This window comes from Vespa mandarinia, chromosome 3, assembly GCF_050613455.1.
Source record: "Vespa mandarinia isolate Hongniang chromosome 3, ASM5061345v1, whole genome shotgun sequence".
Taxonomy (NCBI): Eukaryota; Metazoa; Arthropoda; class Insecta; order Hymenoptera; family Vespidae; genus Vespa; species Vespa mandarinia.
In genome coordinates, this window is record NC_140812.1 from 2,195,014 (window position 1) to 2,219,248 (window position 24,235).

Consider the following 24,235-nt stretch of genomic DNA (forward strand, 5'->3'; position numbering starts at 1 on the left):
AAATGAAGATGCAAATCTAACATTTCTGATCAAAAGGAATTATTTATCCTATTCTTCGATACCATTATTATATTATTTCAGAGAGTAATGTTAATTAGGAAATGGTATAATTAAAATTAGATTAATATAAATTAAAATTAACATTAAAATTCTTGTTTTTTTTTTGACTCACCGCTGTCGGCGTAAGTCTCGGAACCATAACCATCTTGAAGACCACTGGCCCATGTACCTTCGTACCTCGCTGTAGATGTAGTAGATTGTCTGACACCGTAACGTCCCTTGAATCCCTGAGTCCATTCTCCACGATATATCCAACGTCCCCGAGTTTCCATACCGAGACCGTGCCTTTTGCCGTTCTGCCATTGTCCCTCGTAAGCCGAGCCACTGAAATAGGATAACCGAGATGATGATATTATCTGCAGATTTTTTGCGAAAAGAAAAGAACTAGAGCGCACGTCTATGTTCTTTTCTTTTTTTTTTTTCTCAATAAGAAAACCCGCCATATTTGTTACTCTTTCTCTCCCTCTCTCTCTCTCTCTCTCTCTCTTGTAAGAAAATAATCTTGTTAAACCTTAATAAATTATTAATAATAGAATGTAGATTAATCATTTAGTGCCTCTTCGATCCTCGTTATTTCATAATAAATAAGAAATAAAAGAGTAAAAGTACGTTTTTATGTAAAGTATTATTCTTAGAAAGCAAGAGGAACTACGGTTCGTTTAATCTGATGTTATTTATACATCCCATAAACAATGGTGAAACTTTAATTAGCATGAGCAGTAATTTGAAATTAATTAGCAGTTGCACCGCTGCACTTATGACCTCCTATTATTAAGATAAAAAATCCAACAGGACACTCCCGGTCATCTTTCTCATTGTTCAGTATTTAGATATAATATATTTTGATATACTATAATATTTAATATGCTAAAGTTTGAGAAATAATTGAAGAATTAATTAATTATTACTTGACCATTACGCCGAGCTAATTCGTCCTTATCTCACAATCGATCTTTTATCTTTTTAATGAGATCTTTTTATTTTTATTTATCACGAAAATAGCGTGCCAAGAGAGAGTATTCTACTGTAGACGTTAAGAAAAAAATAATCGAATTTTTCTTTTAAGAATTTTCTTAAAAGAATATTATTTTAAAAGTGTATACACAAAGGCTTTTATTTGAATCCTTATTTTTTTCATCCGCTAAAAATACAAAATACAACAAAATCGATAATCAAATTTCGAGAATAATATTTCAAACACATTCTAATAAGAATAATTTTTTTTTTATTTCTAATGAACAGAAATCACTGGGAGGACTTCTTTCCAGCGGATTCATCAAACATTTGCACTGCCACAAATTTCAATTATTCCTCTCCAATAAAATTAATAGATATTATTGTGAAATCTGGATAAATATATGAATGAAATTTTAACGGGAAAAATTGTATGGTTGATTTATAATAAAATATACAAAATTATTCAAAAAAGGCGCGTTAGAATTTCCCGTTTTAAATAGACGTAAAAATCATTTAAATAAATTATGTAGCTCGGAAAGATTCTTAAAAGATATTTCATCGGACAAAGTTCTTCCATTTTTTACCGAACCACGATTTTTCCCTCTTCTTCACCGTTGAGTTCATTGGTCGAATCTTTCTCGAGCACATTTCATTCGACAAAAAGCGTCACGACCCTTGTGCTTTTCTAGCATTAAGAAGAAAATAAACTGGCACGATATGCCAAGCTCAATATTACATTAGGGTCACCATTCGAACGTCGAATGTTTCTAAGCGATTTACAATCTGCCTTTGACGTCGTTTTGGTTAAGTTTAATTATGGAAAGAAAAAAAAAAAGAACTCAAAATAATGGAAAATTCCTCTAAGCTAACGGAGTAAAATGTTGCTGACGACGAAACGATGAAATTCAGATTATTTGTTAATGTTATTACGTTTCTATTCTGAGCTATGAAAAATATATGATTGCCTATCAAAAAAAGGAAAAAAAAAAACAAAAAAGGAGAAAAAAGAAAAAGAAAGAAAGGAATTATGAAGAACACGAAGAAAGTTATTTTATTGGTCGTTGATCAATAATCCCTTCTTAATACCCGTACATATTAAATTATAAAGTTTCGATTGCATGATGATTCGAAATGTGACAATTAAAATTATCGTTAATCAATATATATACATATATATATATATATATCGTTTGTAGGATCAGAACGTAGAACGTTCCTTTTGATTTCATCTGAACGATGGAGAAGAAGAGAAACGAGAAGATTTATCAGACGCCCCCTAGGAAAACGTGGAACAACGACCTTGCTCCAGTTAAAACGGAAACGAAACGACGGATTCCCCTCGGCCTAGATACGACGCGAGTTTCTTCTTCCCCCTGTCTTCTCTCCCCTTCTTTCTCTCTTTTTATTTTATTTCTCCTTTCATCCTTATCCATCTCACGTTCTCTCTCTACTCGTTCTCATTCTCTTTTCTTCTTTTTCTCGACCTCCTCTCCTCCTCTTCTTCTTCTCCGAAATAAGGAGGAAGTTGGAATACTTTAAACGACGGAAGATTCCTCCATTAGCTTAAACTGGTTAATTTAACAGCAATATCGTTTCGTTTTCAACATGATTTTTTTCAGTGCCAGAAGTTAAAGGGGTTATGGGTAGAGAGAGAGAGGGAGAGTGAGAGGGGTAGAGGGATGAAGGGAAAGGACGAAAGAAAAAAAATCGATTCAATTGTTTATATCTCGATCGTAATCTCACCCTTCTTTCAATCATCCACTATATCCCTTCATTTATCCATTTCATAGAATTTCCATTGGGTTGGTGTGCGTGACCTAACTGCTTATCAACGATATCTCGGACATTTCTCTGGTACATACGTGTTTGTAGACGATATCATCTGACGTTCTACTACTAATTGCTATAAACCAACCGGTTTATACAATGTGGTTAATATAATTTTCTCCGCGACGAGGAAAATACATTTTATTATTTTATTATGATTTAATACGCATATAAAGGCTCAAATATTGCGGTAAAATATATTTGACGTTAATCACCTACGATTCAATTCGTTTCGTCGCGTTCTTTCAAATATACATTTCTTTCTTTTCTCTCTTCAACCCTTACTCGTCAAACATTTATCGAGAGTATACCTACAGAAAAAGTCTTTATTGTCTTTCCAATTCATTTCACAGAACGTAGTCGATCTCTTTCGTTTCATCCATTAGAAATAAGGTCGATCAAGGAACGTAGTTTTTTCTTTGTCGATCGATCGAAGGTTTTTATCCATTATATCACGAATAGATCAGCTCGTTATTACCGTCGTTCTAGCCGAGATCAATGAATATCTATCGTTAAAAATACGAATTGAGTATTCACAGTGACAGCTAATCATTGATCTAAATATAATTAAACTCGGTGTGCATTCTTCCGTTCCTCGGCTGGTCAATTTCAGTGGAAGAAAAGTGATTGGCATATTTTTCAGTCGATGACTATAGTTCGAGTACGTTACTCGGAACGTTTAATCATTTGGGTCGAGCTTCGTCTGGGTAAGCTCGAGAAGCTTTTGATATCCGAATAGCGAACTTGAAATTCTTTTCAACTCTTAGCCCCTTTTTCTTTTTCGTCCTTTGCCTATTTCTCTTTTACGTACATTAAAAGAAGCTTTCGTGGAAGTTTGAATTTACAAGGAAATTATTCAACGTACGGCTAAACGATATAAACGACTTGAGTCCTAATGATATCTAAAGCGGGAGAGAAAAAGAGATTTTTGTTGAGGATGGAATCCTGCTGACCCGGACGCGCTGTCCTTGCACTCTATGACCCACTTTCAGGATCAGAAGATTGGCCGTGTCTCAGGTATATAGAGAGTTATATGTGTCAAGGTTGCTCATCACGAACGAACGCCTTGCTCTGGAACACGCTCGTTGCCGCTGTGCGATACAACGAGCATCATCTCGTCACGGATTTTACAGTATTTTGTTGAAATAAAGTTAGACAACGAAAAGGAAGAGTACTCATTAAATTTTTAACGACTTCAGCGATAGTCGAGTAGGCTTAACAATTTCCAACGTAATTAGAGAGGTCCAATGAGCATTGAGCATTGAAGCAATAAAAGTGTTTTTTAAGAAGAAAAATTTCTCATGATGATCCTAGAGCAAGATTCACGAAGGATCGTACTCAGGTAAGTACGTTAATGTTTCGAAAGAAAACCAATCCCAATTAATTCCGTTATCCTGTCGCGAACAAGATGAATATAAAGAGAGAAGGATCGTGTTGGTGAACGAGTCAGATTAATGACGAAGATGTTAAAAATGAATTTTTCCTTCTTTTTTCTTTTTTTTTTTTTTTTTTTTTACAAAGACACGTGCGAATGTTGACGAATAATAGAAAACAAAGAGTCATACCTTGGCCAAGTGTAAACTCCAGAGACCTCGAAACCGTAATGCCAGCTACCGGAGTAAGCACCCTGTCCCTTGGGTCCGGTACAAACACCGTGTCCATGAGCCTTGCCATCCTCCCAGCCGCCGCAATAAGTGCCACCATCGTCGAAGTCAAATCTACCACCGTTCACCTGTGGCCTCGAGGTAGCCGTGCCAGTTGCACCAGGCTGAGCAGGACTAATACCACCTGTTTGAGGCAATTGGGCACCACCCGCCACCCCGTTCGGTGCTCCGGATTGCTGTTGCTGTTGTCCAGACTGTTGCTGTTGCTGCATGTCTCGTGGGTGTCGTACGCACCGTCGTTCGTCTCTTCAATTTCGTCGCTTTCGTTCTCTTCGTCGTCTTCGTCCACTTCCTCTCCTTCTTCTTCTTCTTCTTCCTCTTCTTCTTTTTCCACTCCCCTCCCCGTCCTCTTCTCGCTCCTTCCTCGTCAGCAACGTCCGTATACTCCCCGTCTCCTTGGACGTTGCTCCATCCTTCTCCACCTCCACCACCACCAACACCTATTAGCACTAATACTACTATCGCTATCCCCTCCTTTCTTTCTCCTCTTTCTTCTTTTCCTTTATCTTCTTCCTTCTCCTCACGAAACTCGCCAAATCCCTGTTGGATCACCGAACCAACCACCCGTTGATCTCTACACCTGAGAAACACCTTTCTTTCTAGCTCCCCCCCCCCCCCCCCACCGCCACCCCTTTTTCGCTATTACTTACGCTCGATCGTTGTTCTGTTTTGTTGGATCGTTTCCTCGAATCTCGATCAATTTTATTCTATTCGAAAAAGTGAGAAAATTATATAACAATAAAGCATTGGATTCGCCGATTTTATAATGTGGGCCCTCGCAATCAGATGGAGGCTATTAATCACGCGGGAGAAGAGCTCGAACGAAATCATCCTGATCATGAGAGATTATCGAATGCGATTTCCATTACGAAATAAGAGCAATCGATCCGGATAGAATTCGTAAATGACAACTATACGTGTGTATGCGTGCTTGGATGTTTAGGTGTATGCATGTATGTATGTGTTCGCTCGCGCGCGCGAGCTTGCGTGCGCGTATGTGTGTGTGTGTGTGTGTGTACGCGCGCGCTCGCTCGCGCGTGTGTGTGAATAAGTGTAGATCGAGAGACGGAGATTGGCCTTGAAACGTTTCGAGACACCAGAATCGATACGACCGAAAGAATCTCTTTCTCTCTTTCTCTGCGAAACAGCTTCTTCTTATCCTCGTTTCTACCATCCCCAATCTCTCTACCTGTCTTGTTACGAAGCCCCTCGAGCGATCCAACCAACGTACCCTAACAACTTTTAATATTTTTTTAACGAGTTCTTCGACGATAAATCGTCGCTCACTCACTCACTCACTCACTCACTCAGTCACTCACTCGCGCACTCTAACACGCGACCAGGCTCTTCTCCTCTCTTGATCCCTGATCGAGATCACGAGGACACCTTGTATCCGATTCTGGTCTCTGTGACACCTCAATGATCCACTTTTAACGCACACAAAATCTTTTCTCCACCTTCTCCTTTTCCTTTCCCTAACTTTCTTCGTTTTTCGAATCCGCGAATCGATACCGTAAGAGGATCTAAAATTTCCTTCGATCTTATCGAAGCTCGACGCGCTTCGGTAGCCGCTGCTGCTGCTGCCGCAGCCGCCGCCGCAATTTCGCTGTTCGTCTGACGCCGTTACGCAACGCTTCTATAAGCATCCGTGATCCGCTCGGAATGTGCCTCTTTCTTTCTCTCTCTTTCTCGCTCGCGCTCTCTATGTTTTTCGATTATCTATATATATACATATATATATGCATATATATAATATATATATATAGATAAATATATATACATATGCGTAAATGTATACACACACATATATATATATATATATATTTTATTTTATTCACGGCATCTTCACCATAAACACCACCACTTATTACATAAAAATTACCTTTCGAACTTGTTATATTCGACGAGGCTCGATATAACGATAGATAATAAATTTTCTTTTCTTTTCTCTTTATTCTTTTAAAACTATTTTGCTTTTGGGAATGTATACTAGGAAGCGGCAGGTGCGTCAACTGTTAATACCGGCATTATGATGAACGTCACCGATCTTAGCGAGGCTAACTATCTTGCGCGCGCTTCACGAAAAAGAGACGGACGCACTTTCTTCGCGTCGAAGACGACGGATGACGAAGAACTGAAAGCTCTTGGCCGAGGGAGAGGGAGAGAGAGAGAGAGAGACGGTATCGAGACGTGCCAGCAGCACCACCAGCATCGGCTACCGCCGGTGCGCCGGTGCGTCGTCTTCGTCTCTTCGTCAACGTCGTCGATGTTGGATCTTACCAACGATCATTCGTTCGTCCGTCCGTTTATCCATTTGTTCGCTGACCCGTTCATCCATTGAAACCGATTCAAAATTTCTCTCTCTCTCTCTCTCTCTCTCTCTCTCTCTTTATATTTTTCACCTGCGTTTTTTATTTTTCTCGTAACTTTATTTTTCATTCTATGTTCTATCTCTATCCCCTATTTTTTATTCCCCTTTTTTTCAATCTTACTGTCTTTCTTTCTCTCTTTCTCTCGCACACACTCACTCATACTCGCATTCACTAGATTTCCCTCTCTCTCTCTCTCTCTCTCTCTCTCTCTCTCTCTCTCTCTCTCTCTCTCTTTCCTAGCTCGGAGCTTGGACTAGCTGACTAGGAGCTTCTATTTTTATCATGGGGTGGCGAATTGTTCCCCACGCGAGGCTCCACGAGGCGGCAGCAGCTCGGACCGAAGGCGCAGCCCGTTGCTTCGGCCGCACCAGAGCGCCGCGCACGACGACGAGGATCGCCAATGCGACCGGGTTCAAACCAATTTATAAATAGTAGGAGTTCTCGTACTCGAGACGCGCTCGGAAAATCGGCGAGAATGCCTGAGAATACGCGATACTACTCTTCGTTCATCTACGATTATTTCCTTTATCTTTTTCTTTCTCTTTCTTTCTCATACACACACACACACATACATACAAGCATATATTCGCGCATAAACACCCAGCCCACTTTTTAATACTTCTTCTTTTCTTGTCCATAAAGACCGATTAAAACGATTGAACTAAATGAAACTCGACGGAATTGTTGTTTTTGTAAATAAATTCGATCGATTATCGAGTCAAAAGAAGCGAGATACACAATGAGTTTGGCAGAATCACGAGAAAAAACATATTTTCATTTTTCATCGATTAAAACGTACTCATGAATGGAATTACTTCGGCTCTTATTATGTATAATATTTCTCGATAACGCGGAACCGTGCAATCTGATTGGTAGAACATTTCGATTTCATTCGATAGATCTCTTCTCGTTTTCATGAATTTCGTTAAATATTTCGTTATATATTAATAACTCATCCATTGTATAATTATAAACCGCAAATGTTCTCCTACGTTATATTCGTTGTATTTAAGTTTTAAGTATTACACGCACAGGACTTCTCTTTCTTCTGTTTTTTTCTTTTTTTTTTTTTTTTTTTTTTTTTTTTTACAAGAGAAATCAATTAATCGATCCTCAACTATTAATATACGAAAAAATAACGTCGAAGCGAAGCATCCCTTCCTCCCGATCTCATCTCACTCCATCGCTCTCTCTCTCTCTCCCTCTCTCTTTGTTTCTCCGTCGTACAGGAGATACAGGTGGATAGGGAGTAGAAAAGGCCATCGAAGCGACTACCGACGTTAATATGTACACGTATACGTTCGCTTTATTAAAATAAACTCGAAATGATTGACGGAAGGTTACTTTACTTAGCCGAGAAAACGAAACACCGTGTTATCTTAATTGTTAAAATAGATTTACAAAACATCCGATAATATCCTTCCGTAGAATACGCTATTAACGTAATGTAATCATCGAAAATTATTTCGAAGCACGTTCAAGCCGTGTTATCACGATTTTTCGTATATTCGTCCGATTTATTGAATTTTTTTTTCAAGATTTCGCGTATCAGTGAAGAGGCAGGAGGAGATAGGCATCTGTTGTCTCTTTTTTGAAACATTCGAGCGAAAAGGAAGAAAAGCCGAAATAGAAAAGGCCGTCGGAGGAGCCGACGACGCGCTCGCTCTACGCACGTATTATTAAAATAAACTTTACGCGGTTCTTCGGTCCCGAAAAGGTGACGAGGTCTGTGCCAACCGTGATAGTTACGACGATTTTGCACGTCTCTTTTTACGATGCATGATCGTTTCGTAGGCACAAAAAGAAGCATCGTCTTTGATAAAATCTCCGGGGTGATCGGGAGAGGGAAAGGGGAGACAAGTGTTACCCTTTCTCCCCCGACCCCCACGAAATGAATATTCGAACGATCCGGAGCAATGTGCGCGAGAGCGTGCGCTACTGACACAGCTGACTACCGATATCGGCCCACGCTCCTTGCATATCGTCCCACGAAGGCGAATATTAGATCACGAAAAATAAACAGCACCTTTCTTTATGTCGACCTTCGCCCGCGTGCTTAGGACATGATTTTACGCATAGCGAAATATCCGAAATCATTGTTTAGTCTGTTATTCGCCGGTTCTAAGAAAAATATGCTGCTTTCTTCTTTTTTTTTTTCTTTTTCTTTTTTTGCTTTTCTTTTTCTCTCCAAGCGATTCTGAAAAAGCGAGAAAACTAATGCTATCGTACTAATCACGATTTCCGTTTCTTCCGCTATCTCTTTCTCATTTTTCCCGGTAAATGTAATTTGACGTTAATAACAAGAAGAATATTGACAAAATTATTAATAACTTTTCTGATCGGTATTATCAATGAAATGGATACTATTCTTTTTTCTTTTTTTCTATAATGTTAAGAAGAATACACTTTATTCTTTTACAGGTACTGATTTGTATTTTTGTATTTTTACTTTTATTACCCATTAGACGAATTAATTTATATCGAGCTACGAGTAGTTCTTTGGAACGAGACCACATGATTGCAATTCAAAGACAAAATCAAGAGATAATCCAATTCGTGGACGATACTACTTTCCGCGAAGCAGACTTTTGCTTTGCCTCTGGGAATGAAAACGCGTATATACGCTCACGCATAAATATCCTCACAGTTTCGAGACTGGAGCACGTTTTATAACCCATCACGAGTACCTCACGAGGATCGTTCCTCTCGTTGAAATTGAAAAGATGTATTTTAAGGATAAAATCGGATGGGAGTTGCTCTTGAAAATGAGAACAAATAATAAGATTGAATTTTACGTACCTATTAAATATAAAACGACGGCGCTATGGATGAGTATATTCTTTTCGAAAAACGTCTTTAAATACGTCAGGAACGATCGTAAACTTATTTTCACGATTTTCACTGGCAATCCCTTTTGATAAGAACTCTTACCATATGCATATATCTCTTTTCAGCTCCCGTTGAAACAGAGAAATTTCACTCGATTGTGTAAGCGTCAGACAATCTCCGGATAAACGAGAATTTTTGTAATTTTATTTTAGTTTTCTTTTGAAAAGTAAAGACTGAATCGTTGAAAAATAAACACCGTTCGATATGATCACTTCACATCACTCGTTTAAGAAGCGATTTTGAACGATTACCAACTCGTTTCTTACTCTTCTCTCGAACGAAGAAAAATATTCAGATGGATAGGTAGACGAACCGACAGTTTAGACATACCTACATACATACATTGGAAACATCGATTGAAAGTTGAGGATGATTTCGAAGTCGAGGAGAAAAAGAATAGGGAAAAGTATTTACAAACTGCAAAAAAATGCGTCCAGTCACGCGTGTTAACACGCGTCATATCGTGGGAGGTAACACGCGCGTGTACTAGAGCGTCCTCGAGAACAATTCTCGTATACACTTCCGGGCGATCGATACGGCTCGGTTGAAGTAACACGTGCAGCGTGCACTGCTTTCACCACTTGGCCACTCTCTCCCTCTCTATCTATCTCTATCTCTATCTATCTCTATCTCTCACCCTTTTTGATTTCCTCTCCTTTCGCTGAACTAGTACGAAGAAGACGAAGAAGAAGAAGAAGGAGAAGAAGAAGAAGAAGAAGAAGAAGAAGAAGAAGAAAAAGAAGAAGAGAAAACACGATTGACACGTGTCCCTATTTTGTCGAACACTTGTGTCTCATGGAAAAGAAAAAAGAAACAGAAAAAGAGAGAGAGAGAGAGAGAGAGAGAGAGAGAGAGAAGGCGGGGGAAGAAAGTATAGGTTCTTTCTCTCACGCATGCGAGAGAGCTTGCGCGTAAGCTCGTAAGCTTTCAATCGAAGAAGAAGAAGACCATTACTTTTCGTACCGTCCGGTATCAAACAAGGATCTCGATTGTGCCCTTGCGTTTTTTCATTTTCTCTCTTTCTCTCTCTCTCTCTCTCTCTTTTACTCTTCCTTCATGATTCTCTTTTCTCTTTCTCTCTTTTTTTCTTCTATAAATTTACTTATCGACGCACTCGCGAGCTTCCTGTCGATTTATCCTCACTTCTCGGTCAGTCGGTCGGTCCACATTCACGGCGTCTCGTTCATTCGATGCACGTTTATTACTCTCTCTCTCTCTCTCTCTCTCTCTCTCTCTCTCTCTCCCTCTCTCTTTCTCTATCTATCTCTTTCTTTCCCTCTCTCTCTTTCTCTTTCTCTTTAGCTCCTCGCTTGCTTACGAGCAGAGCGAAGGAAGAGAAAGACAGAGATATGGTATCTATCCTACGTCTATCTGTATCTCTATTTTTTTTTCCTCTCAATGGTGGAACCGCGAAAATTCGCTCCCTTTCGCCGTTTCTTGAGACGCACCGTAGATACGGGAACGTGCGTCAGGGTGGTGGCATGATTGCGACTATCCACCTCGCCGTGGCACAACGTCGGCGCTGCCCTCGCCGCCGTTCGACGCCGTTCGACGCCGTCGCGGCGCCCCAATGCTTCTCTATCTCTCTTTCACTTACTTTACATAGGACACATGCGCTGTTCGATAACAACCAACCGCTTGCTTCTCATCTACACTTCTTCTTTTTCGTCTTCTTTTTCTTCATCTTCTTCTTCTTCTTCTTCTTCTTCTTCATTTTATGTTTCGATACTTCTTTCTCACCTTTCCCGTCATCTTTTCATCTTTCCTGAAATATAATTAATATCGATTAAATCGTTACCTTCGAGGCTTTACGATCGCGTATCTCTTCCATAAAGACGCTGTTTCTTTGAATGAAATTTTCCTTTTCTTGTTAATAATTTTCTTTCTTTTTTCTCGGAAAGAAAAAATAGAATCGTTGTTTTTCGAACGAGACATTCGAAAGAAGATTTCTAATATTGCATAAAAGTAATGATTTTGAGGGTAGAAAAATTGCTGACAATTAATTCCATTGGCGACACTATTTAGCAGAAAATCGAAGGCAACGACTTCTGTAACGCGCTTCTTGAAATTCAATAGATTTCTACTAGCGACAAGGGAAACAGGTCACTCGTTGCTCCGACGTCTGAAAGGAAACTCTCTTACGAAGTTCAATGATTTGTCCCAAAGCTATGTTTTATAAATTGCTCGAAATAACACTGGCAGATCCATCGTTTTGATCGTGAAAAATTTTTCGCGCTGGAAAACAACAGAAAAACATATCACAAAAATCCATTGAACAAATTTACTATATTTTTAATACAAATATATTATACAAGAGAATATAATTGTAAGCTTTTTTAAGTCATCAAAAAAATTATATTTTCTAGTTTTACAAGCTCTTATATAATCCAATTTTGGTAAATATTTTAAAATAATATTTATCCGTACATTTTGCATCGATTTTACCATCAGTCGATCAATCATAGCGGCTAATAAACGATCGTCTAATTTGTTTGTTCTTTTTACAAGAGATGTCAGCACTAATTGATTATTAGTCGCGAATGATATCGACGGTCGGTCATAAAGCGACCCTTTTATAAACGTAGATAATCTCAATCGATAAAATATTTCCTTGTCGATAAAATCTTTCTTTTTACTTTTCATTTTTACCTTTTTAATAATAATTTTTAATAATAATTTTCATTGATATTATTTGGTTATAAAATTTAATTATTTGCACTTGATATCATAATGTCTAACTATTTTGTTACGAATACAAAAGATTGTTACATTTTCAAACGATTCGTCGCAAGGAAAATGTCAACAGTAATAGAAAAATAATTTGTTAAATAAAATAATACGTTTGACAAATCGGTAAATTAATGTCATAATTAAGTCTATCATAATGTTGACGATTGATTTGTAATACATTTCAACGAGCGTCGTTTAGATCGAAACCAGACAAATGATTAAGATAGATTTTAAAAGTGATCTGTAAAAAAAGATAGACCATTGAAGAAACGAAAACTTGTAATCATAAATGAATCTTTATGTCATTGTTTTGTATCAAAATTATTAGACAATAATAATCATGATATATGACATAACGCTATAATCGATATTATTATATTATTCCACATGGCTTAAATAACGATATACCTTAATGATATGACGATTTTATTAGATCTGCAGCTGAAATGCTCGTGTTTTTGGAAAAAAACGAAGATAAAATAGTGATTATTTCTCGCTGCCGCAAAAAGTGATGAATTTGCAAGCAGTATTTGTTTGAAAGTGCGACTACAACTGTACGTTTCGTCGTTATGTTTAAGAGAGATTAGTTAAGAAGAAAATAATCATTTTTGAAAATGATAGTTTGATCGAATATTATTATTAAAAGTATATCAACCTCTTGTTCGGATATAGATCTTTATATATATTTTATATATATATATATATATATATATATATATATATATTCTTTTATAAATGTATTGTTTTATATATATATATTTATATATGCGGGGTTTTGCAAAAAAGATGAATTCATTCGTTGCGAGGAAAGTTGGTTTCTTTCTAGATAAAGAAATAAAGTAAGTAAGCCGTATGTACGGACTCGAAGTAATAGCATTGGATTACCGTGCGTGACCAAGGGAACACCTCGTTTGCACGCATCGGGTTTCAACCGGTAATGAAATTATTTACCTTTCTCCAGAGGAATTGACATTTTGACTTCTCCGATAGTCAGTACATCGTATAATGTCCATCGAGAAAGAATCTTCCTCGACGTAAGTGCAATCACGATTTTTTTCTTCTAACATTCATTCGATCTAAAATTAATTTCGAGTTCATCGAGATCAAGTTCGATATCATGTTCTACAGGTTTTTATAAATTTATCGCGAACGTATGATATATACATATACATATCGTAATTGGAGCGAATAAATCAAGTATCGAGTTTGTCTGCAGTAAATTTCGCTTCAGATAATTTTTTTTCTCGACTTTGTAATAACTACGTTCGTAACTTTCACAGTAGGCATGAAACATTCGTAAACATTTCTGTTACTCATATTGTATATATAATCATTCTCGAATTTAATGATAAACCGATCTTGAAATATCAAGAAATTAGCTCGATTAAATTTTTCATAATAAGATTTGCGAAATAGAGTATACATGTATATATATATATTATTTTTGTTTCTCCTATACCTATATGAGAATGAATAATCGTTAAAGCAACTGTTTGTAAAACTATCGAGGAATTTTGTAAAATTTTCAATCAATGTAACGTTATTTCGAAAAGAAAGCAAAGATAAGTGATCATAGGTCGTCAGTTTTATCGACATTTTACTCTTTAAGCTAAAAAGAGATTAAATACATTTCTTTCAGGAGAGAAAAGGAAAGTTTGAGAGGCATAGATCGTGTAAGTCTGACATTTCGAGCCTTGGATATGACAGATTCGGAAACGAAAAGAGATGGTTTTTTGAGCATAACCAGAGAGCAAACTTATAAGACATCTTCTGACGTTACATCCAAGGAAAAAACGAGGAGATTAAAACGAAACGAGGAAGCTTCAAGACTTGGTGAACTTAGATGTATTAGTTTGGATGAGGTTGCCTGGCACGATACGCCGAACAATTGTTGGATTATAATTTACGATTACGTTTACGATTGTACCGAGCTATTGAAGACTCATCCGGGTGGACAAGATGTTCTTCTTGAATACGCTGGAAGGGATGCTACGCTTAGTTTTATTGGCGCTGGACACTCGAAAATCGCACAAGATATTCTCAAACGATATCTCATCGGTGAGCTTCCATTTAAACAGAGAATCTTTCGTATACCAAATGGCGTTAAAGTAAATGGATTCTAAATTATTATTTATTTCATCAATTTCGTTCGTTATAACGGTTCTATTTCTTTTTTGTTTTTTGTTTTTTACATGAACGTTCTTACGAACACATATTCTTATTTATTTCTCAACTTTATTTAAATTTTTTTTTTCTTTTCTTTGAGATTGCTAAAGTTCGCGTACTGAGAGAAAGAAAGAATCGAAAGAGATTGCTCGAATAATATGTTCGATACAAATTAACTAGATTATAATAAAACTTATGATCGCGACATTTTATATTTTATTACATCGTCTCGATAATCAGAGAGCTGAATAACCATTGTATTTATTTAAAAGTCTATGAATTTTGGATTGATGACAAATTATTCTATTTTACTTTATTGGAGTTGAATTTTTTTTCTATATGGTATACATTGCTACAAAGTTCAAGACTTATCACAAGTTTTTATGTTAGATAAATTACGAAATGAAAATTCATTTTTTCTTGCGACCTCATTAATCATTCTCGGCGATCATTTTTATTTTATGTAAATACGTACATTTATGTACTTATTATACATACTTATTTATTTTTTCGCAAACACTGTAGCCTCAAATAATCTTATACTTGCCATGTTAACCATATCAGTTTTACATTGTAAATTGTAATTAGAATATATGTAACAAGTGACGCAAGACAATCACTGTCGTTTCAAAAAGATATGAATGAAATAAAAAATATACATTTTAACCTAATTTTTATCTCTGCACATCTGTTCCTCAGAATAACATAGTAAGCAATACATCTATATGTACGCATAAAGTGATTATATCGCAAATATAATTTTGTTGCAAGAGGTGTTTATTTTTTTATTCTTTTTTTTTTTTTTTTTTATTATTATAAGCCATAAAATTAAAGACCCTCGTCGATGGTTAGTCATGTTTCTTATTTATCCTATATTTGCATAATAGGATAAAAAGATGAAGATTCGATGTATTAAAATAAAAATACAAGACAGTCGATCTTCACATCGGTATATTATATTTCTTGGTCCTCTAAACATTCATAATATACAGAACATACAGTATGGATCGTAATAGCAATATAGTTCGATTTCTTGTTAGCACATTATGTTTTGTCCTTTTTTCTTTTTTTTCTTATATCGGCAGATAACTAGTTTAGCTTTCGTTTACTTATTTCGTTTTGTATATTTTTTATTTTTCATTTTTTTCCTTTTTTTTTCTTTTTCCTTTTTTTTTTTTTTTTTTTTAAGTAGGGTGGGTTTCTTTTTTATTTTAACATTTAAATGTGAAATCGTAGACATTTAATTTTCTATTAATGCACAACAACTGATTTTAATGTAAAAACATAGTTTCCTCATCCATTCGAAAAATTTTACGAGAAACGAAAGATATTATTTATTATACAAAAATATAAATATTTTGTATACATTTCTCTTCTCATGCACTGATAAAGATTGAAATAAGTTTTATCAAGCTTTCTTTCTTTTCTTTTCTCTTTCTTTTTCTTTTTTTTTGTTTAACTGTTTTTTCTTTTTTTTTTTTTTTTAATAAAGTTATGCCTCTCTGACATTTGATATATAATCGACAAAAAATGATTTCGTTTAAAGTTTCGAAATGCGAATTATAGACTTAATAGAGATAATAAAATAACTTAAATACAAATCGGATTTATTTTGACGTTTAATTCATCGCTATGCATACAAGAATATCTAAAGTCCATATCTCTATACGTCGTTCGCTTTTTTCGAAAATACTTTATACTATCTTTCTACTTTTATCGATATCGATAGACTATGTGATAATTGTTTCGTAAATACTTAATTTCCGTTCGAACATGTCGTATTATTTTATATCAATTGAAATACAATTAAAATCTTCCTTTTTTTATCTTTTATCTTCTTTAAGATATATAATTTGTATGAAGAAAAATTTTTATAAAGAAAAAGAAAATAAATACACATCTATGTAGATACTTTCGTCTCTATTTTTCTATTAAATTAATTTTTTCTTTATTTTGTTAAAGCTCGATCGAGAGACGATATGCGTTTATCGTTAAGAATATTTATAATAAATTGACAATCATCAAGTTTCAAACAAATACTTTCATTTCAAACATCATTCTCCTCTCTCCCTCCCACTCTCTCGCTCACTGTCTCTTTATCTTCAATATTTAAATGTACACACACAAAGTGATCTCAGCTCAGAGATAGTAATTTTTCTTATTGACTCATTTAACTACTGCGAATTGCTTAATAAGTCGTATATAAATATGATCTACGGGGAACGCGATTTTGATGTCCATTAATTCTATTATATCGAAAATTATTAAATTCCAGTCGTTTAGCGTGGATATTTTTCTCCGACATTAAAACTTAGAGATAATTGAATTTGTTATTTTTACGTACGTATTATTGGCGGCGATATTATAAACATTAAATACATCTTCATTAAAAAATAAATTAAATGTAAAATACAAGTATAGTGACCGCTTAATAATTACACAAATGAATGATCAGTCATTGTCATAAATTTTATAAATATACGGAATTAAAGTTGAATGCAGAAACGGATTAATTTTTTAAGTTAAACAAGATAAGAGAAACAATGTTTAAGTAAAATAGCTTATTTTTTTCATGTAACATTTTTCGAATGGTAACGTGATATTGATGTTACTAGTTTAAATGATAACGTGAAATTATATTTATCAATAATATTAGAAAGCTGTATTAAGAAATGATCGTACTGGAACAAAAGAATAACGTAATCACAAATATTAGTAAAATTAATTTAAAACATTTTACATGTTTATCTGTTTAATATATACAAAATACATTATCCGTGATTACTTTGAAGTAGTATTATTTTGCGAGAAATTAATTTATTCGTCATAAAATGGACACATGAAACATATATACACATATAACTATATTTATACCTTCTATTTTCCGGTGTATGTGGACGTCGTGAACAATGCGATTATAATAATCACGTTCACAGCAATCGACAGAATGATTCGTTTACACGATTTTCATCATTCAAGATTAACGATTATTATTAATTATTATTTGTTATTTTCCTTTTTTCTTTTTTTTATCATAAAGCATGCGATTTCTTTCTACTACATTTATTATAATTACTTCTTTCAATGTACTTTTGAACAAGTATTATGAGCTCGAATAATACAGTTATACGTTGATATATAGTATTTTTTTTTCGATAATCGAAACATCAACTTTCATAGTTAAAAGTCCTGAAATTTAGAGAAGAGATTTAAAAACTTTTAGAACTTTTGCGCTCTTGGCAGTTCTGGGTTTTTCTTCATAAATAAATATATATATATATATATATATATATATATATATATATATATATATATGTATACTCATGCACTGAATATTGAAATTTTCTTGGATTTATTATTATTATTATGTATTATTATTATCATCGTCATCACAAATGTCTCACATCTTTACTTACACTTTACAACTGCTTTTTCTAATTTTTTTAACTATGAAAATGAACAACACGATAAAATGAAACCAATATATTTCTGTGTTTATAATAAAGTGTTTATAATAATAAAGTATTGAAGAGAATCATGAGGAAGGCGATGTCCACTAGCGATGCAACTAAAAAGAAAAATGTTCGTTTCTGTTAGCAGAGATAACCGCGCTCGAGGGCATTTAGCTAGCCACGGGAATTTCCCTGATAAGAACGAAGTATTTTTCAATAGTGAAAAAAAATACTATGTTAAAACATTGCAGTAATTTTTAATATAAACATTAAATAAATTAATAATTTTTAATACAATTTTTAATATAATTTTTAATATTTAATATAATTATATTTTTTATATTAATAGTAAGCATAAAACTTTAGAAGCTTTGACAATGACATTTGACATATCGAAGAAACATAGTACGCTATAATATTTAGTTTCTCGTTGCTTTTCTCTTGACTACAAACATGCACAATATCGCTCTATTAATCTCGCAATTCTCCTCATCACTTTACTATAATCCCGTACTATTGCTGTTGTTTTCAACAGCAATAATGACTTTTTAGATGTTTGCTTTTGTTCAACCCTAAGATCGTCCGTGTGTATTTTGTCATTTTTTTCTTAAATGTTACTTTTATGTGTCATTTGCGTCATTTGCAGAGTTTATCTTTTTTTTTATTAATTAATGTGATGCCCGCTATATTATTTATTATTATACTGTTAATTGCTGCTTTTTTGAATTGTCTTGTATCAGTATGGTTTGTATTCTTCGTTTTCAAGCATATGTTCAGATTTGCATTTATAATACGATAGTTTGTGTGCGTTTTTACAAGTTGATATTTTAGTGCTAGTTCTTGATTATTATTATTAGTATTATTATTACTATTATTACTATTATTGTTATTATTATTACTATTATTATACTTATTATTAATGCTATTACTATTATTTTTCTTATTCTTATTATAATTATAATTAAAATTATAATATTCGTGTATTTATATTCAGTAACAAGTTCGCCTCTTTTAAAAATAATTCACGCACATCGTCTCATGAAACAGAGCGGTTATACTTAGTGTGCGTTTAGACATGACACGATCAATCGTAATAATCGAATCGCAAAATGGTATTATCTGTAGATATACTTTTCGATAATATATTTGAAGCATTGTTATATATTTCTAATGATTTATACGTATTTATTAATTTTTGTGAATATATTTTTAAGGTATCATCATCGATATCGTAAAAGCAAAAGAAAGAAGGCCAAATTTAATGAACGTCACGCGTGTGACAAATCGAAAAATCGGACCAGAAAAATAATTTTACTTAGTTTTACGTACATACGATATGATAATAAGTATAATAATATCTAATTATTATACTTATTAAAATTAATGGTCTTTAAGAACGTTGAAGAATTATCGGCATTGCACGGGTCTAGATATATTCAGGGATAAAAAGAAATTTTATATCTGTCGTGAAATTGTAGGGTGATGAATAATTTAGATTTTTCATTTTAACTTTGATCGATTATTTTCTAATTGATTAGTCATATAGATATCAGATTCTACGAAAGTAAGATAATAATTATTTTTATTATTTTTTATTTTTTATTTTTACGATCATTATATGACAAATGATCGATCGTAAGAATATATAGTACGTGATCATTATAATAATTTACATTTCTTTAATCATTTTTAAACTTGCAAGATATCAACATTCTTTTTTTTCGCACCTTTAACGGTATCTAATCGATTAAATAATTCAATATACACGGCAACAATCTTTTATCTTTCATATTTCCTTCCTCGAATTGTTTTCACGAATTCTATAATTGTGAAATGCACTATTTCTACGTATAACACAACATCAACATTGATTTTTACATTGCTACTTTCTGTTTTTTATATGCCAATTCGATAAAGCTACACATTAATATTATTCATTTCATAGAACGTTTATTATTTCTTATATTCTTATGATATACGTTGCACACACATATACGTATTCTTATCGAGTATTTATTTTTTATAATCTGATTAGAGACTATTCTCATTAATGATGAAAAGATTACAGATTTTTATTCCGGAATCGATTTGAAAGCTTCCCCGGTTTATTAAATAGATTTTAGCAAAAACTCAGCTATCTCGTATCGATTTTTTCGTTGGGCGAAATCAGAATTGCTATATATATATATATATATATATATATATATGCATAGTATAATATAATTAACGTAATAAATAAATATATATATATATATATGTGTGTGTGTGTATAATAAGAAGGAATGTAGACGAACTGAAAATTTTTTCTATCTCTCTCATTTTTTTCTCTCCTCTTTTTTCCGTAAATATTACTCGTCACCGACTTTCCACGATCATGAACAAACGAATTAAAAGGAAAAGTGAAAAAGTAATAAGATTATTAGAACACCAGTAAAACGTCGTCGCCTACCATTTTTAATCTAAAGGTTTCTATTTTATAGTGAACACAGAATATTATCATTTCAGAGATTAGTACTAATTTTCTTTTCTTTTTTTTTTTAATTTGAAGTATTAAAAATGAATACGAACGTGTTTATTCAATATCGGTTCGAAAAATGAACCAAGATAAATATTGATAATTGTTGTTGCGACGTTTTGATTTCGATCTGCGAAAGTTTTATACAAAGAAAAAAAAAGAACATATAAGAGAGAAGCAGTATAAACAAATAAATTTTGGAAAGGAAATAAATAGTGTTGTACGATATAAATCCTTCAGCGTACGATAAAGAATGTATGATAAAAAATTTTTACGATAAAATGTACGCACGTAACTAGGTAACAACATCGATTTTTTTAAGTTATTACTTTTATCATTCCTATTATTTAAAGTACACTAAAGTAGTCACAGAAGTTTAAAGTACATAAAATATAATGTTTATCGATTTGAACAAATTGGGCCACATTCTTACATACGTGTATATATATATATATATATATATATATATATATATATATATATATATATATATATATTTGTAAGATGTGGCATAGAGCGAATATTGAGAGCTTCCTAGACCGTTTTTCGTGCTTTACTATCTATTACATCGCATTTATAAAAACGCTCGTTTTTATTGGTGATTTATATTAGAGTTGAAACCTGATGTTAGGAATGTAATAGACGAAACTAATAAAAAATAATGTACACTTATTTAAAAACTAATCTACACATATAAATATGAGCATGCATATACACAATAAATACTTTTTTATAACTCGTATTGAAATACTTAATAATATACAATATGTATAGACATTTTTGTCTGGGATCTTCTATATGTTGTACGAATATATTTTTTATATGTCAATCATTGTTACCTAGTTAGAAAATCAAAGAACAAAATACATTATATCCTCGAATAATTCAGAAAAATAAGTGACTTTCTGTTTAACATTATTGAACGTTATTCCGAATGAAAATACTGTTCTGTTTTTTCTTTCTTCATTATAGGCGATTTTAGAAAGTAATTGATCGATCGATAGATCAATGATAGACATTCATTAATATAACTCAATGATAAGAACAATTATGAATTTTTTTTATACTTATGTCTTTGAATCTTCGTCATCTCGAAGAGTAAAAATTACGTTCGAGACTTCTGGTCTTGTAACAGGTTTCCGTTTGAAAGTCTTCTCTTACATTAGGCTACAAAAAGCTACTCCATGCTCGAACATCGATGTTAGTGCCGTTGTTTCCATGCAAAAAGCACCATCTTCGTACATCGTTGCGATTCTTTGCTGTTGCGCTCGACTCTCGCTCTGCGACCTGAAATTATTTATTGATTTTTATTAGGCGAATACAACATCAATTGACCTACTGAAATATATTTTTAGTCGCCGTATCGATACTATGAAGTGCGATATGTCTATATATATAGATGTGTTTCTTTTAAATTTAATATATACGTATGCATGCAAACACACAGCCAAACTATATATGTTTAATCGTTCATAGATATTTCACATATCAAACAACAATTGAGATTCCAATGTAGACGAAACAGGAGAACAAAAATTCATCCAAGTTATTTTATTTGGATTGTCAGGATTGCTTTGAAAATGAAAACGCAAAAGTATTTTTGCGGTTGTTCGAGAAATGATAAAATTAACTAGACTGCGTAATTGCATCGTACGTTGAATAGCAAACCAATGTATCCGTTCTTTTTCAATATACTTTCATCTATATTTCTAGATATAAATATTCACGTATATAACCGTATAGAATTATATCTGTATATGTTGGTATGTATAGAAAATATATAGAATACTTTTTCTATGAAAGAAGAAATATAAAAATGTATATTTCCTCGGTATATTCCATTATAAAGTTTTCAAGAAAAGATCTTTTCGATTTTGTCTACTAAAAAGTAATATTTTCTTTTTTTTTTTTTTTGTTAATATCCTTAACACTTTTCAACGCGCGAAATTCGTAAGGATTAATTAATAAATAATTCGTTCGCACGCGAAGTTGCTGTAATCATTGAATTCATCTATTTTCTGAGGAACTCCGTTGAATGAATTTAATTGCTATAAGGTGTACAGTAGATTTTGAATTTCAATTTCGAAACGTCGTTGTCCGCCGTTTATTTATGGCATGAGAATAATAGGCATTCGCATTGAACTGGCATACACGGTTGTCTAGTTTGTCGATGAGTAATATTCGATAAAGCCCTATGGCTGAAATTGATAAAAGTACCACGAGCTTTGAACTGTTATGCTCGTGCTTGTTAAACTTTTGTTAAATGTTCAGTTCAAATATTCACGATGATCACGAAAATATATAGACAGTAGGTAAATTGACATCGAGAGAAACATTGTTTCCAATTTTTCTCAATACATTTTTAAGTGAAATAACGAATATGTGTATCGTTCGCATATCTTGAGAAAAACAGACGATTTTCAAAAATATTGATAATTCGAAAGATGCATAAACATTTGAGTTGATCGTCAAGTGAATTTCGCATAAATTTTTGTAAATTTTAAAAATTAAAAACTTTTAACAAAATTTACTCTCATATTCTTATCGTTAGACTCTGCTCTGATTATAATTGAAATATTGAATTTGACTATCCGATCCTTTGAAGTGTGATAGCAACGTGGCATCTACTCATAATCTAAACTATTTCATTTGATGTAAAAATCAATTCATGAAGTGTGTGTGAGAGAGAGAGAGAGAGAGAGAGAGAGAGAGAGAGAGAACAATTGAAATTCACGGTAGGTTAACAGCTCATATCTCTATATCTCATATCTTTAATTCTCACCTGGGAGGCATCGGTCGTGTTCGTTGTTGCGCTCTGATCTGCTGTTCCCTGCAGACTTGCTTATTCGTGAGGTAACCACCAATATCCCGATGGACAGTACCAGAGTGTTGTTGCTGTTGTTGATGCTGCTGAGCTTGATAAAGAGGAACATACTCGTTGTTCTGGGACATCGTCAGCTGTGCAAAATACTCACCAAGCTCGCGACGTGTTCGGATAACTGAAGAGGATGGCCTTGTCGATGACGAATTCGTCGTTGAATCCGACCAAGGCGGCGGAGGTGTATGTGAGCGCGGTATCATCTCGTATTCGTGACATAAGTATTCTTCGTACGTAGGTGGCAAACCAGACTACGAATCAATATTAATTGCATCAGTTAATTGCATAAATAAATAAAATCTACAAAGAGATTATTTGATCGGGTTTGTATTATCTCGATTTTCGAAAATTCGTATTTTTCGATCTTTCACTTCGATTAACATAACAAGTTATATGAGTTATCTTTGATTACTTATACCAATGTATTTTAGAGAGAATAATATCACCCTTCTAACCGTTCATATATTTACTTTTTAATTAAATCATTAAACAAATTATTCTGCGACATTGAATAAGTTATTTTTGTCTTAGGAAACAGTCGGATATCATTCCGTGAGAATTTAACAAATTTTGCAAGTTTAGCTTCACGACGTGAATGCAAAGGCGAACAGTGAAATTAAGCTGATTCCGTCATAAGTAATTTCGTAGTATTACGCTTGATTTAACGAAAGACGGAGATTCATTTCCGTTCTACGAGAAGATCAAAATCACCAAGAGAATTCTCG

The 24,235-nt window shown here is 33.6% G+C and overlaps 3 protein-coding genes and 1 long non-coding RNA gene across 23 annotated transcripts in view; 2 read left to right on the plus strand and 2 right to left on the minus strand.

Annotated features, from left to right (window-relative positions):
* LOC118446900 (uncharacterized) overlaps positions 1-2,926 on the plus strand; it is a 47,848-nt gene extending 44,922 nt beyond the window's left edge. The window contains exon 3 of the long non-coding RNA XR_004839715.2: positions 2,214-2,926. This is a non-coding gene — a long non-coding RNA (uncharacterized LOC118446900). The remainder of the gene's footprint in view (positions 1-2,213) is intronic.
* LOC118446891 (uncharacterized) overlaps positions 1-11,182 on the minus strand; it is a 34,116-nt gene extending 22,934 nt beyond the window's left edge. The window contains exons 1-5 of one of the 19 annotated variants that reach the window (XM_085656198.1): positions 6,391-7,043; positions 5,740-6,227; positions 5,159-5,215; positions 4,410-5,048; positions 173-384 (exon numbers count right to left, since the gene is read on the minus strand). In XM_085656198.1, coding sequence (XP_085512324.1) covers positions 173-384; positions 4,410-4,720 — 523 coding nt within the window. In that variant the 5' untranslated portion in view covers positions 4,721-5,048; positions 5,159-5,215; positions 5,740-6,227; positions 6,391-7,043. Of the gene's footprint in view, positions 1-172; positions 385-4,409; positions 6,228-6,390; positions 7,044-10,883 lie in introns of those variants that run through there. The other 18 variants (XM_085656196.1, XM_085656195.1, XM_085656194.1 and 15 more) reach the window with 18 other exon arrangements.
* A 2,143-nt stretch (positions 11,183-13,325) lies between these two features.
* LOC146873097 (uncharacterized) lies at positions 13,326-15,408 on the plus strand. Its single transcript, XM_035878088.2, has 2 exons — positions 13,326-13,533; positions 14,139-15,408. Exons 1-2 carry the CDS (start codon positions 13,505-13,507, stop codon positions 14,620-14,622), a joined length of 513 nt encoding a protein of 170 aa, XP_035733981.1. The 5' UTR covers positions 13,326-13,504; the 3' UTR covers positions 14,623-15,408.
* Positions 15,409-20,315: 4,907 nt separating this feature from the next.
* The window catches only part of LOC118446898 (uncharacterized), a 59,869-nt gene continuing 55,949 nt past the window's right edge, over positions 20,316-24,235 (minus strand). The window contains exons 4-6 of one of the 2 annotated variants that reach the window (XM_085656067.1): positions 23,608-23,761; positions 23,415-23,547; positions 20,317-21,919 (exon numbers count right to left, since the gene is read on the minus strand). In XM_085656067.1, the coding sequence (XP_085512193.1) occupies positions 21,790-21,919; positions 23,415-23,547; positions 23,608-23,761 (417 nt within the window). In that variant the 3' untranslated portion in view covers positions 20,317-21,789. Of the gene's footprint in view, positions 21,920-23,414; positions 23,762-24,235 lie in introns of both variants that reach the window. The other variant, XM_035878082.2, reaches the window with a different exon arrangement.

Excerpts from the sequence above, each read along its gene's own strand:
- LOC146873097 (XM_035878088.2), top strand. The coding sequence starts at position 13,505 with ATGTCCATCGAGAAAGAATCTTCCTCGAC. Across the intron at positions 13,534-14,138 it reads GAGAAAGAATCTTCCTCGAC|GAGAGAAAAGGAAAGTTTGA; the intron begins GTAAGTGCAATC and ends CATTTCTTTCAG.